Source organism: Carex rostrata, chromosome 17, assembly GCF_964058835.1.
Source record: "Carex rostrata chromosome 17, lpCarRost1.2, whole genome shotgun sequence".
NCBI classification, from domain to species: Eukaryota; Viridiplantae; Streptophyta; class Magnoliopsida; order Poales; family Cyperaceae; genus Carex; species Carex rostrata.
Window position 1 is genome coordinate 6,013,057 of NC_135934.1, and position 14,356 is coordinate 6,027,412.

A 14,356-nucleotide genomic window follows, 5' to 3' on the forward strand; every position below is an offset into this window, starting at 1 on the left:
AATTTTGTCTCCAAGCACATTTTAATATAGATTAAACATCTAATGGTTTGGATCGGCCGTTTGAACTTTGGAAATCGGAGAACCGAGTCGTTTGTTCCTGAGTCCAGGAACAAACGATTTGAGCTTAGTCATTCTCTATATATATGTATATACAATATATGTATATATTATATATGTATATGTATATATTATAATGAGGACGGATCCGATTACACCCTTTTTTGGTGACACTGGATTACACCCTATGTTTACAAAGTCGAATATTGAGCCATAGCACGGATCAACCCGTGATATGCATAGTACCATAGACTCACTCTAAGAATATTGTATATATTAAAGAGAGTCAGACACTTTTGTGTTTAGCAACTCTGTAATATATTTAAAATTTCAATTTGAATTTGAATTCGGATCGTTATTATAAATTAGTACCATTTTTAAAACAATTTCTTATATTTTCAAATTTATTCAGATTGGTTCGAACTTGTTTGAATTAGTTTAGAGGATCCCCACCCGTTTTGGACTTGATCTTGAACTCTCAATTAAGAAACTCAGATCCAAGATTATTACAAGTTTAAAACGAAGGGCTGAAATCGATTGTCAAAAAATGGAAGGCTCAGATTTTCTCGAGTTCGAACGAAGCATAAGGCCTCCTTCTCTACTGGATTTGACATTATTGGCCTTGGGACCAAAATATTTATAACAGATCATTCGAATTCATGCTGAACTCGACCTGTATCTGCTACACTAGCTCACTGACATTCAATTTCGGCTTGAATTTTGTTAAGCAAGTTGATCAGGAGGTTATCTTTGCAAATTGAATTCGAGCGAGCCACATGGTATTGATTAAATTTGTAACCACATTCATTGGCACAAAAAGTTTAAAAAAAATAAGAAATTCATTTTCAATAATAGTGAATGAATAGTTGTACTCAATATACATCACAAACATTTGAGAAAAATGATCACTTGATGTGCATCACAATATTTAAGAAAAACGATCACTTATCTTTTCTGATGGTGCCAAATAATTGTGCTAGCATTTGCCAATATGAAGAGCGTGGAACAATTGAGCAATTGAAAATAAGATATCGGAGAAAATCAAACCATTATTCTTCAAATATAAAAGGTTTGATTTTATCTGATTCTCAACTTCAAAACCCAATCTTGCATACAAAAATACAAAAATAGAAAAAATAAAGTAAATACTAAATAGACATTTGAATTTCACCGAGCTTAGTGAAGATAAGATATTGGAGAAAACTAAACTCGTAGCAATATTATCATATACTTGAGCGAGTTTAGTTTCCTACAACCCTTACATTCACAGCTAGACTTTATTAATTAGCATATCTATCAATGTTTAGATATTTGTATGGTTCTTATTTATAGATGCCCGGGTCCTGAAATGACAAAATTGTGATATGTTACTTTTTTAGCGAAGATCAAAAGTACGGGCAAAAGAAGCATGATTACATGAAATCTCTAATTGGATAAAGAAATTGTGATATGTTACCTTTTCAGTAAAAATCAAAAGTATATCTATGAACTGAGTGAATAAAAGAAATTCCACATATTTTATGTGGCAAATTAAAAGTATAGCCTAAACTTCATTTTTTCACTATTATTTTTTTAATAATGCTACACATAAAATAGATCGGCTGGGCTATTAACTATTTTAATGTATTTTGCAACATAAGACTTTGCTGTGTGGCCTCTTTGTTATTTACATTGGTTTGGCCCGGTCCCCTTGGGCCCTGGACAGAAGAATATTTTTAAAAACCAAAGAATTTACTAAACCAATATGATTCCTAACACATGCTAAGTTAGTTATACTAACTTAGTCCGGCTTAAGTTATTCATAGTTAAGGTCTAAAGTTAAATTATAATTTAGTCTATTTCTTGTTTGGTTAGAGTTTATAGCTTAAGAGGTAGAACTAACCCCTGTTATGTTTCTAGAGGTAAAAAATTATAAACATTTGCAAACTAAATAAAATAAAATTACGAAGCGATTCAATATATATATAAAGAAATGAAGTTAAAATTCGATTTTTTACATGTTAGTATCTCCCTGGTTAATATTACACACCAACAATAGAAATTAAAAAAATAAAGTAGACAATTTTTTTTTATTAATTTAAAAAAGAACATAATTTTACAATTATGTAATAAATTAATATGTTTTTTATAATAATTTTATGTACAAAAGTATACTATAGAGATATATTTAATGAGTTAAAATCTCTTAATTAGATAATTTGAAATAATTTAGTAATTTTCTTATTAATTCCATTTGAACCAACCTTAAGTTAAACTACATGTGTGGACTGAATGTTAAACCACCTTGATAGGTGGCTTAATTTTTTAGATTTTAGACCGATCTAATGATCAGCTTATGCCATCTTAATCCGGCTCAATTAAATTCCATTTGACGGCTTAATGGAGACCTAAACCCTTTATTCTGTAGTCAACCAAACATTGACCCAAACGTTTATTTCTGACCTTTGACTGAAGTTTCTGTAAAAGGTTACTTTTGTTTTGCAATCTTTTTCTTAAACAGAAAAAGCCAAATGGCTCCAGATAAGTTTTCGTGAGACGGTACATCACATAAGATTTGAGCGCAATGGATGGTTCGTCCCATTTCTCAGATGTTATTTCTAACTAATTAAAAGGCGTGTTAATAACATTTTGTACACTTTTTACCACATATAGATAAGAGTTTTATAGATAATAAGAGGAAAATAAAAATGAAATTAACCATTTAAAAAGAAAGTGGTATATTCAAAGTCTTCTAAGTCCTTATATTAAGTCCTGAAAAGACTAATGTAGTCTGGGCAACTATACCAAGACAATTGTAACCACAGGCAATTTAAAATAAAAATAAAAAATAAACATACAAGGGCAAATGAGAAAAAAAACACGGTACTACTGAGGTAGCCAGCCTTGAGCTTTAAAGACAGTTGATTAGTAAGCACATTCTTGCATTGATTGTTTCCATGAAAGACTAGTTTCGTCACATGTATTTATTTTGCCAGACAATAATTGGTTGTCTTGCAATTGATGGTATTGTTGACCTTGACTATACAATCTTGTGGCTGAACAGATAACTACATGGTTTGGTTAAATTTGTGGCCTTTAGTTATCTGGGTCATATAGTTGACAGCCTTTTCCAGTGGGAAGTATTGGAGAAATTGATATTACTGGGTTTAAGTCCATTGGCTCAGCCCCGATTTGGAGAAGATTTTGTAGTGCTTGAAGTGCGTACGCAGACCCGTTAGGCTTTGGGATCCAAAGGCACGCACCCTCACACAGCCAAGCTCGCTGATGGACAGGGTGGGAGAGAGCCTGAGCCTTAGAGATGTGGAAGAAGAATTATTATCTGGAATATTGATATTGAGGGAATTTCAAATTTTTTATACAAATAATTATTTTCAAGTATAAACAGGAATTTCAAATTTTTTACACAAATAACATTGACTGCCTATCAAAATGAATGCTTATTTTTGTCATTTGAGGAGACAGCCCATCTAATGCCAATCTCCTTGTAAAAATATGACATAAATCAAACCTGGGGACTAATTAATCAAACCTGTGACAGATACTAGTGAGTTGCCACCCATATACTCATAGTGAGTTAGCCCCAACTAAACAGTCGGAATCAGAACTTGGGAGGCCTTAATGAAGTACAAGAATTTGCTAACACTTGACAATCTGTATAGAATATACATGAGGTTATATTCATGGAGGCCACCTTTTTCATAGCTTGTACTAAAGCAATTGCTTCTGCTTGAGCTGGGCAACAAGCTCTCACTGCAGCAGAACAATACTCTATCAGCAAGTCTCCCTTAAAAATTATATAGCCTATTCCTCCACTCCATCGATCCATCCATGACCCATCTACATAACATGAATAAGTGTTGCATCTATCTACTGACAAATCTGAATTGAATAAAGTGCTTTCAGATTGAACCATATGATATGTCATGCCTACCTCAGTCTCCATATTTATCTCATTGAACAATTTCATGAACCTTTTGAAGGTAGGCTCAGTTCCCGCATACATTCGCTCATTCCTGCACCTCCATAACGCCCATAGGATATTTGCACGTTGAGTCCACTCCCAATCTGTTGCTGTATCGCCTAAGTGAAGCAAACCTTGTATCGAATCAACTCCCAATGTGTCTGATCTGAGCCCGCAAATAATAAACCAACAAGCACGTGAGAAAGAACAGTGGAACATTAAATGTGTGGTGTCTTCTTCTCCTTCGCCACATACTTGGCATTTAGAATCCCCTTTGTGTAATCTTGTAGCTAGAGTGTGATTTAGAGGAAGGGCACGACTTAGCAGCTTCCAAAGAAATAACTGTATCCGCGGTTGTATTGTGCCTTTCTTCCAAACTAACCGCCAAAGATCCTTTTGATTTGAACTCCCTTGCTCTTGCCTTTCACATGATATCAGTTCATAGGCTTTTTTAACAGAAAAAGAACCATTTTTAGATGGAGAAAAAATCAAACGGTCAGAACCTTCACCTTGGAGTGGTGGAATGACAGAGGAGACAATTTGTAAACATTTACTGTAGCCAAACAATTCAATTAATTTCTCCACATTCCAACTGCCACTTGCTTGCTCAGATAATTCAGCCACCACCATTTGCAAATTTTGGTTACTCCTCACTGTTGGCAAGAACTCCAGAGCACCTACGAACCACGGCTGCCCATAAACCCTACAAGTTTCACCATCCCCTAGCTTCCACTGCAACAGTGGTAACAACAGATTTCTAACACCCATGATACTTTTCCAAAAATTTGTACATTTAGTATTTCTTGAGCTATGCCACAGGGTACTTCTTGGTAAATATTTAGCAATCACAATTTTTACCCACTGCGCCTCACTATTTTGTGCCACCTTAAAAAGAGCTTTCATAAGTAAAGACTCATTTACCTTTTGTAAATCCCGAATTGCTAATCCAGCCTTGAGCTTTAAAGACAGTTGATTAGTAAGCACATTCTTGCATTGATTGTTTCCATGAAAGACTAGTTTCGTCACATGTATTTATTTTGCCAGACAATAATTGGTTGTCCTGCAATTGATGGTATTGTTGACCTTGACTATACAATCTTGTGGCTGAACAGAGAACTACATGGTTTTTGTTAATTGTGTGGCCTTTAGTTATCTGGGTCATATAGTTGACAGCCTTTTCCAGTGGGAAGTATTGGAGAAATTGATATTACTGGGTTTAAGTCCATTGGCTCAGCCCCGATTTGGAGAAGATTTTGTAGTGCTTGAAGTGCGTACGCAGACCCGTTAGGCTTTGGGATCCAAAGGCACGCACCCTCACACAGCCAAGCTCGCTGATGGACAGGGTGGGAGAGAGCCTGAGCCTTAGAGATGTGGAAGAAGAATTATTATCTGGAATATTGATATTGAGGGAATTTCAAATTTTTTACACAAATAATTATTTTCAAGTATAAACAGGAATTTCAAATTTTTTACACAAATAACATTGACTGCCTATCAAAATGAATGCTTATTTTTGTCATTTGAGGAGACAGCTCATCTAATGCCAATCTCCTTGTAAAAATATGACATAAATCAAACCTGGGGACTAATTAATCAAACCTGTGACAGATACTAGTGAGTTGCCACCCATATACTCATAGTGAGTTAGCCCCAACTAAACAGTCGGAATCAGACTCTGAATTCAATCCGAACTTGGGAGTATGAGAAGTATCTGATAATATTGTGGAATGAGGCAGAGAACAGAGGTAAGGTTTTGGTGGCATTTCCAACTCGTCTAAATTTTTCTCCAGCATTTCCACGACTCTGTTCATTGAGGGCCGATTAGCCGGCGATGTTTGTGTGCACCACAAACCAACCATGCCCATCTTCTTTGCAATTTCTTCAGTTTCGATTGATATATCACAAGCTTGTAGTGAACTACCTTCAACAAGACAATCATAAAGCCAATGTGGAAAATACACTTGGCTTGAGTTTTCAGCACTTGGTTTTGCATTCCTTCTTCCTCCTACCATCTCCAGCACCATCATTCCATAGCTGTATACATCAGATTTCATTGAAACAACACCAAAACTCCTAGAGAAAACTTCGGGAGCAACGTATCCAACGGTTCCCCTCCTCCCAGCCATTGGAAGAATGCTCTCTTTTGGTGGGCATAATTTTGCCAAACCAAAATCTGCAATTTTTGGATTGAAATCTTCGTCTAACAGAATGTTCTGAGGCTTTATATCAAAATGCACAATACGTGCATTGCAACCTCGGTGTAAATACTCTAAACCTCTAGCAATACCAATTGCTATTTCATAAAGCTTCTCCCAACCAAGAACTGCTTTTGGATTTTCAGAGTATATATAATTGTCCAGCGATCCATTTGGCATGTATTCATAAATTAGAGCATGCTTGGAGCCTTCAAAGCAAAAGCCTAGTAAACAAACAACATTGACATGAGAAGTTCTGCCAATACTCAGGACCTCATTTAAAAGCTCCTCTCTATCACTTGAAGAGTTGTGCAAAATTTTGACAGCAACCAAACGGCCATCCTGCAGTCTTCCTCTGTATACCGTGCCAAAACCTCCTTTACCAAGTGTATCCTGAAACGAACATGTAATTTTCTTTACCTCTGCATATTGATATCTTTTTGGTGCAAACGATCCATATTTTTCTAAGAGCATTTCAATATTTCCTTGAGATCTGTCTTTGCTCCATAAAATGCATTCAGCACAACTTTTGCAACCTTTAATCTTTAAAATCAAAATAAGGCATGCTACGATGAATGCTATATATCCAGTAGAGAAACCTACATTAAAAAAGTAAAAGTAATTAGAATGTATACAACTTCTATCGAGTGGAAATGTTTTAAATATATTTAGAAACTAACAGAGTAAGTTTTTTTCAGGGGGTATTGGGGAATTGAATCCAATTCAGATGGGTTTATACAAGAGAACATGTGAATTTCTTCATTTGTCCAAGATAGTTCAGTGATAATACCCCTGCCAATTTAGTGATTTGCCATACCATCAGTTACTAACAATATTAACAGCCACTCAATAATTGATACCCACCTTACAGCTCAGCACCTCACAGTTAAATCAGATTAAACAGGAAAAAGAAAATATATTTGGTCAAGTTCTTTTAGATGGATCATAAATAAATTTAAAACACAAATTAAACAAATTAAGCAAACAAATGGGTTATTTGTATAACCATGTGCCACCCATTATTAGGTGATCGCAGTGATCGTGGTCCATCAACAGCATTGGAGGCAGCAATGGCCCTTCTCAAATTATATTACTCAACTTGATCGACAACAAAAGAAGGCCAGAACAAATACCAAGTTGTATTCCAAAAGGTTTTAAAAAAATAATACATAAAGATTTGGCATCAAGGAGAAGATATTTAATGACAGATGATGCAAAGAGAGATACTTGCCTATCATAAGAACTATCCCATTGTCACCATCTTTCATTGCTGCAATATAAGAAAAATAATACAAATATCTGTGAATAACTAACAACCTTGAAGTTAACAGTAGCAGTAATATAACAAGACTACAAGAGCATTCCTTCGTATCGAATGACTTTACAAAGAAGGTTTAACACAGTTATAGCAGCGCGTGCAAAAGAGATGCTAAAGATTTTAACCTTCACAAGGTAAACTTTTGTAATCTGGCCCCAATTGAATAAGATTTTCGCATGCAGAAAAAAATATATAAAAAGGAAACAGTTTTCTAGTGAATACTCCTGAGCTTAGAAAGTCTATTTATTGGTCAAAGTCTTCTCTTGTCACAATCTGCAAATCACAACTAGATTTGTTTTTGGATGAATTCTTCTTTGATATTTAGTTATTTACTTCATATCAAACAGTCTATTCTGCTATTAACTTTGTTTTTAATAACTACAGAAGCCATTGCATATCAAACTTTAGCTCTGAAAAAAAAAAAAAAATATATATATATATATATATATATTATAGTGGGACGCCATTGCATATCCCTCTCCAAATCTTAAAAAAAAAATATTATAGTGGGACGCCATAAGCCATCCCAACCAACAAAACTAAAAAAAAGTTGGACGCCATAAGCCCATGGCATCCCATGTTAATTTTTTTTTTTCTTTTTTCTGTAGAACCGAAGTTTGGCAACGTTCCGTTGGGATGCCATGGGCCGATTCTGCCTTCTTGTTTTTCAAATTTCCCTGCAACCGTTCTCATTTTTAATATATATATATTTTTTTTTGCTTTTCCTATGAATACAAATTGCGGCATCTTATCCCAATTAGAGCTGTTATGTCAAGAACCCATTAACATTAATTATGCCAAAAAGGGAAAATGAAATTTTACCCAAAAAAAATGGTACTGTATTTTGCAACTAGTTTAAAAAAAAATGGAACTGTCCATATATAAATAACAAATTGATAAAAATCTGCAAGCTACGTACTAACCTTTATCATCTCCACTGTCGGAAACCTCTGCCGAGTTTGTGAATTTACCATCTTTACGATCAAAAACCTCTGTCAAGTTTGTAAAGTTACCAATATCTTCACGATCGAAAATCTCTGTCGAGTTTGCAAAGCAACCGGGCTGCGCTACAAGATCACTCGAATAACTAGCTGATATCAGAGAAAGCTGTCCGCTGTCAGTTTTGAATGAGAAAATGTATTCAAAAGACTCAACGGAATTGTTAGGCCTCAAACAATTTTGTGGAGGCTTATCATCATCAAGAGACGGCGAGTAGCTAAGGTTGTAGTCCTTTCCAAATATCTTGGGTGGGGATTGTATCTGACTGGGAGGGTGACATCTCACAGAAGTAAGGCTAGTATTTAATAAAGTATGCATCGCATTGGTAAAGTTATTGACAGGACTAGGAAAATTAAAATAAAGATGACCACAGCCAGATTTTTTCAAAGTATTACTAAGATAAGGATCTCGAACCCTAAGGATATTGGTGTTATATGAGATGCTTTCTAATGGTAATGACAAAGAACGCCATAAGAGAATAGATGGCTTAATATCGTCACAACCAATTATGAAATAACCTGGACAACTAAGACCCATGATGATGTCTGATTGGAAGTAGAAAGGAGGCATAACTTGAATAGAAGGATTACATGGAAGTGTAGGTGTACATGAGTTGGAGAAGAAGGGAAGGAAGAAAATGAAAAAAAGACAAGCCAGTACTGAAGCGGCCATTAAAGATGAAAATGGAACCAACAAAGATTTCAAGTTATAGATATTTCTAAATTTTGGAGAAGATAGGGACACAGACGTGTTATTGTTGCAAACTTCATAATAATTTTCCATGGATTGAATTTGACCTTGACTGGGATATTAATTAAAAGACAAAAATATTTATAACAGTTGCTCGGAAGATATTCGTCAGTCGTAGCTGAATAATTCAAGATATACAAAAAGACTTAATGCGCGTATTAAACGATAGAAACTAGTCATAATCAAATTGTCCATGTGGCCTTTAGTTTGTTATAGAAGAAATTATATTACTGGGTTTTTAACACCTGCTCGCCCATATATAGGCCCAACCTAGAAAAAACCCAGCCTCGTTTTGGGTTTTGGTGGTGCTTGACCCTTGAAGTGGAATTCACATCCCCTCAGGTTACCAGACTGATTACAATTGAATCGGATGGTTCAAAATTGTTCTTTTTAGCTTGATACGAATCTCAAAGCACAAATAATATTACCCTTGCACTATCCCGAGTAAGTACAGGCTGAGAGTAAATCTGGATTGTATGTTTAGTCAAGTACCTTGAAATGCGTACTCTCCGCAGCGAGAAAGAGATAGAGTGGCCTCTTTTGGGATCGAACAACCGAGGTCACGGATGGACGGTTGGTTAACCGATGCGCATTTCCCGAGAAAGATAAGAGGACGAACTTGGGACTACAGTGAAGTTTCTTTATTACAATCCTATTTTGCCTTTTCATGGAGAAGAGCTGGCATTGAAAACCAACTCGGCGGGTCTGCTGGCCCCTCATTTTATCCTATTTATTAGAAAACTTTCCTTATCTCGAGTGGATTAGAATTTCAGTTAGAAATAGATACAAAATACTAATAAAAATATAAAATAATTTAAACCCCTTCTATTCTACATGACTGGTTTGACCTGACTCGAGTCGATCGGGTGCCATTTTGTGTTCCCGTTAATAGGCATTGTCTCGACTTTCGAGTCCAATTGAGTAGTAAAGCAAGGTCGTATGAGCATCATGATGAGTGACAGAGCTAATGTACATCAGGGGTAGTCAGTTGCCTACTCCTGAATTTGAAAATTTGAATAGAAATAGAATAAATTTTTAACTTTGTCTATCCTTAAAATTAGCTTTGCCTACCCTTGTTTATATCCTCTAATCCTCACTCAAACCCGATCCAATTGACTCCAACTCAAAACCGATTCACTATAAACCCAAACCAGCTAAACATAATTCAACCCGTTTGTCCAAAAAGATACGTGTGAATAAACCCTTGTCGAATCTGGCGATTCTCAGGCGATCGGTGATCCGAAAACATGGAAACGTGGAGAAAAAATGTGAAATGCACAGAGAAGAAGAAACGCCACCCCTCTTCCCTTGATTCCTCTCTTCTAGTCCTCTGCCTTAGAGTTAAAGGATAACACTTGCGCTTTCTTCTAGCATAATTATCTAACGCTTCATAGGGAAGAAGAAAGGGTTGAAAAAAGCTTACACCTCTGGAGATGGGATATTTGTTCTTCACAAAACCCATGATGTGTCTACCAATTGTACCTTTTCTATTTTTACTACATTTGTAAATCTAATTTTCATAATTAAATATGCGCTACTCTCGTATAAGAGTGTTACATACATCTATGCATGGTAGTGTGCATATATCTGTTGGATTGTGTCATAATATACTTGTCTGTTTAACTAGATTTTCAAAACATATATTTATTGAATTTAACAATTTCCTTGAGTTGAGATATGTACAGGTTCATAAGATTTAGAATTGCAACAAGATTATTGAGATTGTTTCCTTTGTCCTTGAGATAACTGACTGCATCATTATTCCAATGAATGCTGAGACTTCAAAATCAATATCTACTCTTCACAAGCTTTTCGAAAAGTGGTCATATGCTGAAATCGGACACTCGAGCGCCAAGATACGCCTATTTGAAGATTGATGAAGTTCCACAATGGTTGATGACCGTTGTAACGGGCCATAGGCGTTGTGATGGTGCCACAACGGTCAGCCATTGGAGTTTTGGCAGAAAAATGGACTTCGGAAATGAATTTTTCCATTACACAACGGCTCCGACTGTTATAATGAAATAAATCCAACAGCCTGCACACATTTGTATTTTGACCTCCATTTGGTCATACGGGCTCCGGAGACGTAGATGTTAGTGCCGAACTCCGTAAACAACTCTCATGTCAAGTATCTCTAAACTATTTTATTTACTTTCATACTTATTAGTTTATATTCAAGTTATTCAAATTTTCGTCAAGAATAACTTATAGACATGCTAGTTAATTTAATTTAGATTAAATTAAAAAAAAAAAAGATCCTATTTACCCCCTCCCCCCAGATGCTTTTGGAACCAACAATATCTATGTGTTCCAGCATGACTGTATAATGACAAAATCCAAAAAAGTTTGTCTGTGATAGTTATAATTTTAAAATTTTGAGGCTTTTATTTTTGCTGCTTGTTTAAATTTCATAAATTATGGTCATACAAAATAATATCCATAAAATTCTATCTTAAACCCGAATTCGAACCTGAACCTGTCAGTTTATTTGAACTCGAACTCAATTTTTGTTTACTCTTAACTCAAATCCTGACTACGCCACTAATCATGATCAGGGTTCTAAATAGCTAGCTATAGCGGCGCTATAGCTACGCCATAGCTTTTCCGGACCATAAACGCTAAGCTATGAGATAAAATTGCGCTAACTCAGCTACGACCGCTATAGCTATAATAGCTGACCGCTATTACCGCTATATGAGACTCGCTATAGCTACCGCTATGCTACATGATTTTTTTTTTGCAATTTATATGGATTTCTATACTTCTATTCTTATTTCTAATGCTACATGGTCTTCTACGATAAGTATACTATACCAAACTATATGCTTCTATTTTTATTTGTGATTTATTATATCATTCTATATCGATAAATATTCAAATACTAATTCTTCATTTTGATTACTCTTTTTATAGTATTCATTTGTAAAATTATTATCGTTCGTTTCAATTGAAAGCTGATTTTGATTATTATTATAATTATAAAATGTTTAAATATGTATATTGACTTCATTTACCTTATAAAATTAATTGCTCTTTGTAATACCATGAAGTATAAACTATTAAATAATGTTATTTTTTAGATTTTTTTTCCTTCTTATTTGCATAATTGATAAAAAATATAGACTTAGATTAGTTGTCATTTAGTTGTTACATCAATTTTATAATATTGATTATGTTGATAATTAGTAGAAATATAGAATACAAAGTTTGAAAAGGGAAAATCGCTATATGTGATAGCTTCCGCTATAACTACGCTATTCGCAATAGCTTTTTTTTTTGTCTCTCCGCTATGCCGCTATAATCGCTATTTAGAACCTTGATCATGATACTTCACTTTATGCGGTTTTAACTTTCACCTTGAAATTGATCAGTTGACCAAGTCAACTCCGAAGAACCCACCAGCTTTCTACTCTTCTTTGATGACCAAGATCTAAATTGACGCTCCATACATAAGGAATTTGATTTTGGCGCCCAATTTGACCTTTCCCTTTCTTTCCTTGGCATTTCTCATTTTCTTGAATTTTCACTCGGATTTATAGATATTTCTGAGAGAGGGTGATTTTTCAATTCGTTTAAGTGTGGAGCACATGCACCAAACTATAAATCAATGAATGGTTTTCATGAACTGTGCCCAGGATGAAAGTAAGAATTGATAATGTTTCACACTAAACCAGTGTTGTAAATAACGATATGTGGTTGTCGGATGGACAAGGTACTGCCAAGCGATTAATAAAAAATAATTAGAAATAATCGGTTAATTAATCAGAAAAAACCAGGACGATTTGGTCACCATCAACAACTAATCGGCTTAACTGGACGTTTTTTACAACACTGCACTGAACACACCGCACCTAAACCAAAAGGCCTTTTATGGGACCTACTATCGGTTGTGTGAGAAAGCCCCTTCCGTTGATTGGTTATTTATCTGAGGTCCATCTGTAATGTTAAATGAGAGAGACACGGGCTGCGTTTTAAAAAATATTAGATAAATCAATTTTGTCATACATTACTACAACAAATTATTATATGACAAATTATTTAAATCAATCTAATTATAATAATATAAAATTATATAGTTGTGCATTATAAATAAAAGATTATCATATATCTTCATTCTATTATTAAGCACGTTGGGTGTCCGATCCGCCAACGGCTACGATTGAAAGATGAAACTTCGAATTTAATCTCGGTCCTCCGATCAAATAATTTGTCTTTTTTTGATTAAATGCATCTTTTTTACGTGTAGAAGTCTAAATTTAATTAGAAATATACTCGCCACACATATTGTCACACGGTATGTTACAATTAAAATTGAAGAGACAATCAATTTATTTATTTCCTTATTTCTCCTCTCTAGCTATTCTAAAGGCACATATTGTAACTTTCTAAAATGATAATTCTTCGTTTATAGCAAATTTATCTTTAATTAATGTTGTCCGGTTTAATTTAACATTGAAAATGTTGTTATCAATGGAAACATTTAATGCAATATAAAAAATGGACTACTACTTGATTTACGTAAAGACCACAATTAAGAAAAGAGAAATTTTGTTGCTATATTATCCATCTATATATACATAATTTACCAACAAAAATTTGACAATTTTTTATATTGACAATCTTAACTTTATTTTATTAATTTTCTATTACAGTATAGAATGCTTTGACACAATTTTACATATTATGTAAAATATAAGAACAAATTGAATTACTATGTATAATCATACTATATGGATATAATTACTCAAATAAGTTAAATAATTTCAGTAGCCAAAAAAAAAAAATAGTTCTAAGTACTGCAATGTTTTTTCTTGAAAGTGAAATGTAATTTAGAACATGTTGAGAGAAAATTTTGTAGTTATTGGATATGTGTAAATGTCTTTCTTTTCGTAATGTGATAATGTATTTCATTAATTAGATTGGTCAATAAATCATGATCGAAACATTATTTAATATTTATCCATTTGATAAAATAAATGTTAGTAAAATAAAAAATAAAGATGGCGAAATTTTTGCAAGTTTAGTATGTGAAATTTCATACTTGTGCTGCTATTTTTTAACTAATTAGAATTA

At 34.2% G+C, this 14,356-nt stretch overlaps 1 protein-coding gene across 1 annotated transcript; it reads right to left on the reverse strand.

The window, feature by feature from the left end:
- Positions 1 to 5,439: 5,439 nt before the first annotated feature.
- LOC144568808 (LEAF RUST 10 DISEASE-RESISTANCE LOCUS RECEPTOR-LIKE PROTEIN KINASE-like 2.2) lies at positions 5,440 to 9,246 on the reverse strand. The gene is made up of 3 exons (XM_078319201.1): positions 8,455 to 9,246; positions 7,445 to 7,483; positions 5,440 to 6,812 (listed from the first exon to the last, which is right to left on the reverse strand). The coding sequence occupies exons 1-3, from the start codon at positions 9,200 to 9,202 to the stop codon at positions 5,653 to 5,655; spliced, it is 1,947 nt and encodes a 648-aa protein (XP_078175327.1). The 5' UTR covers positions 9,203 to 9,246; the 3' UTR covers positions 5,440 to 5,652.
- Positions 9,247 to 14,356: the final 5,110 nt, after the last annotated feature.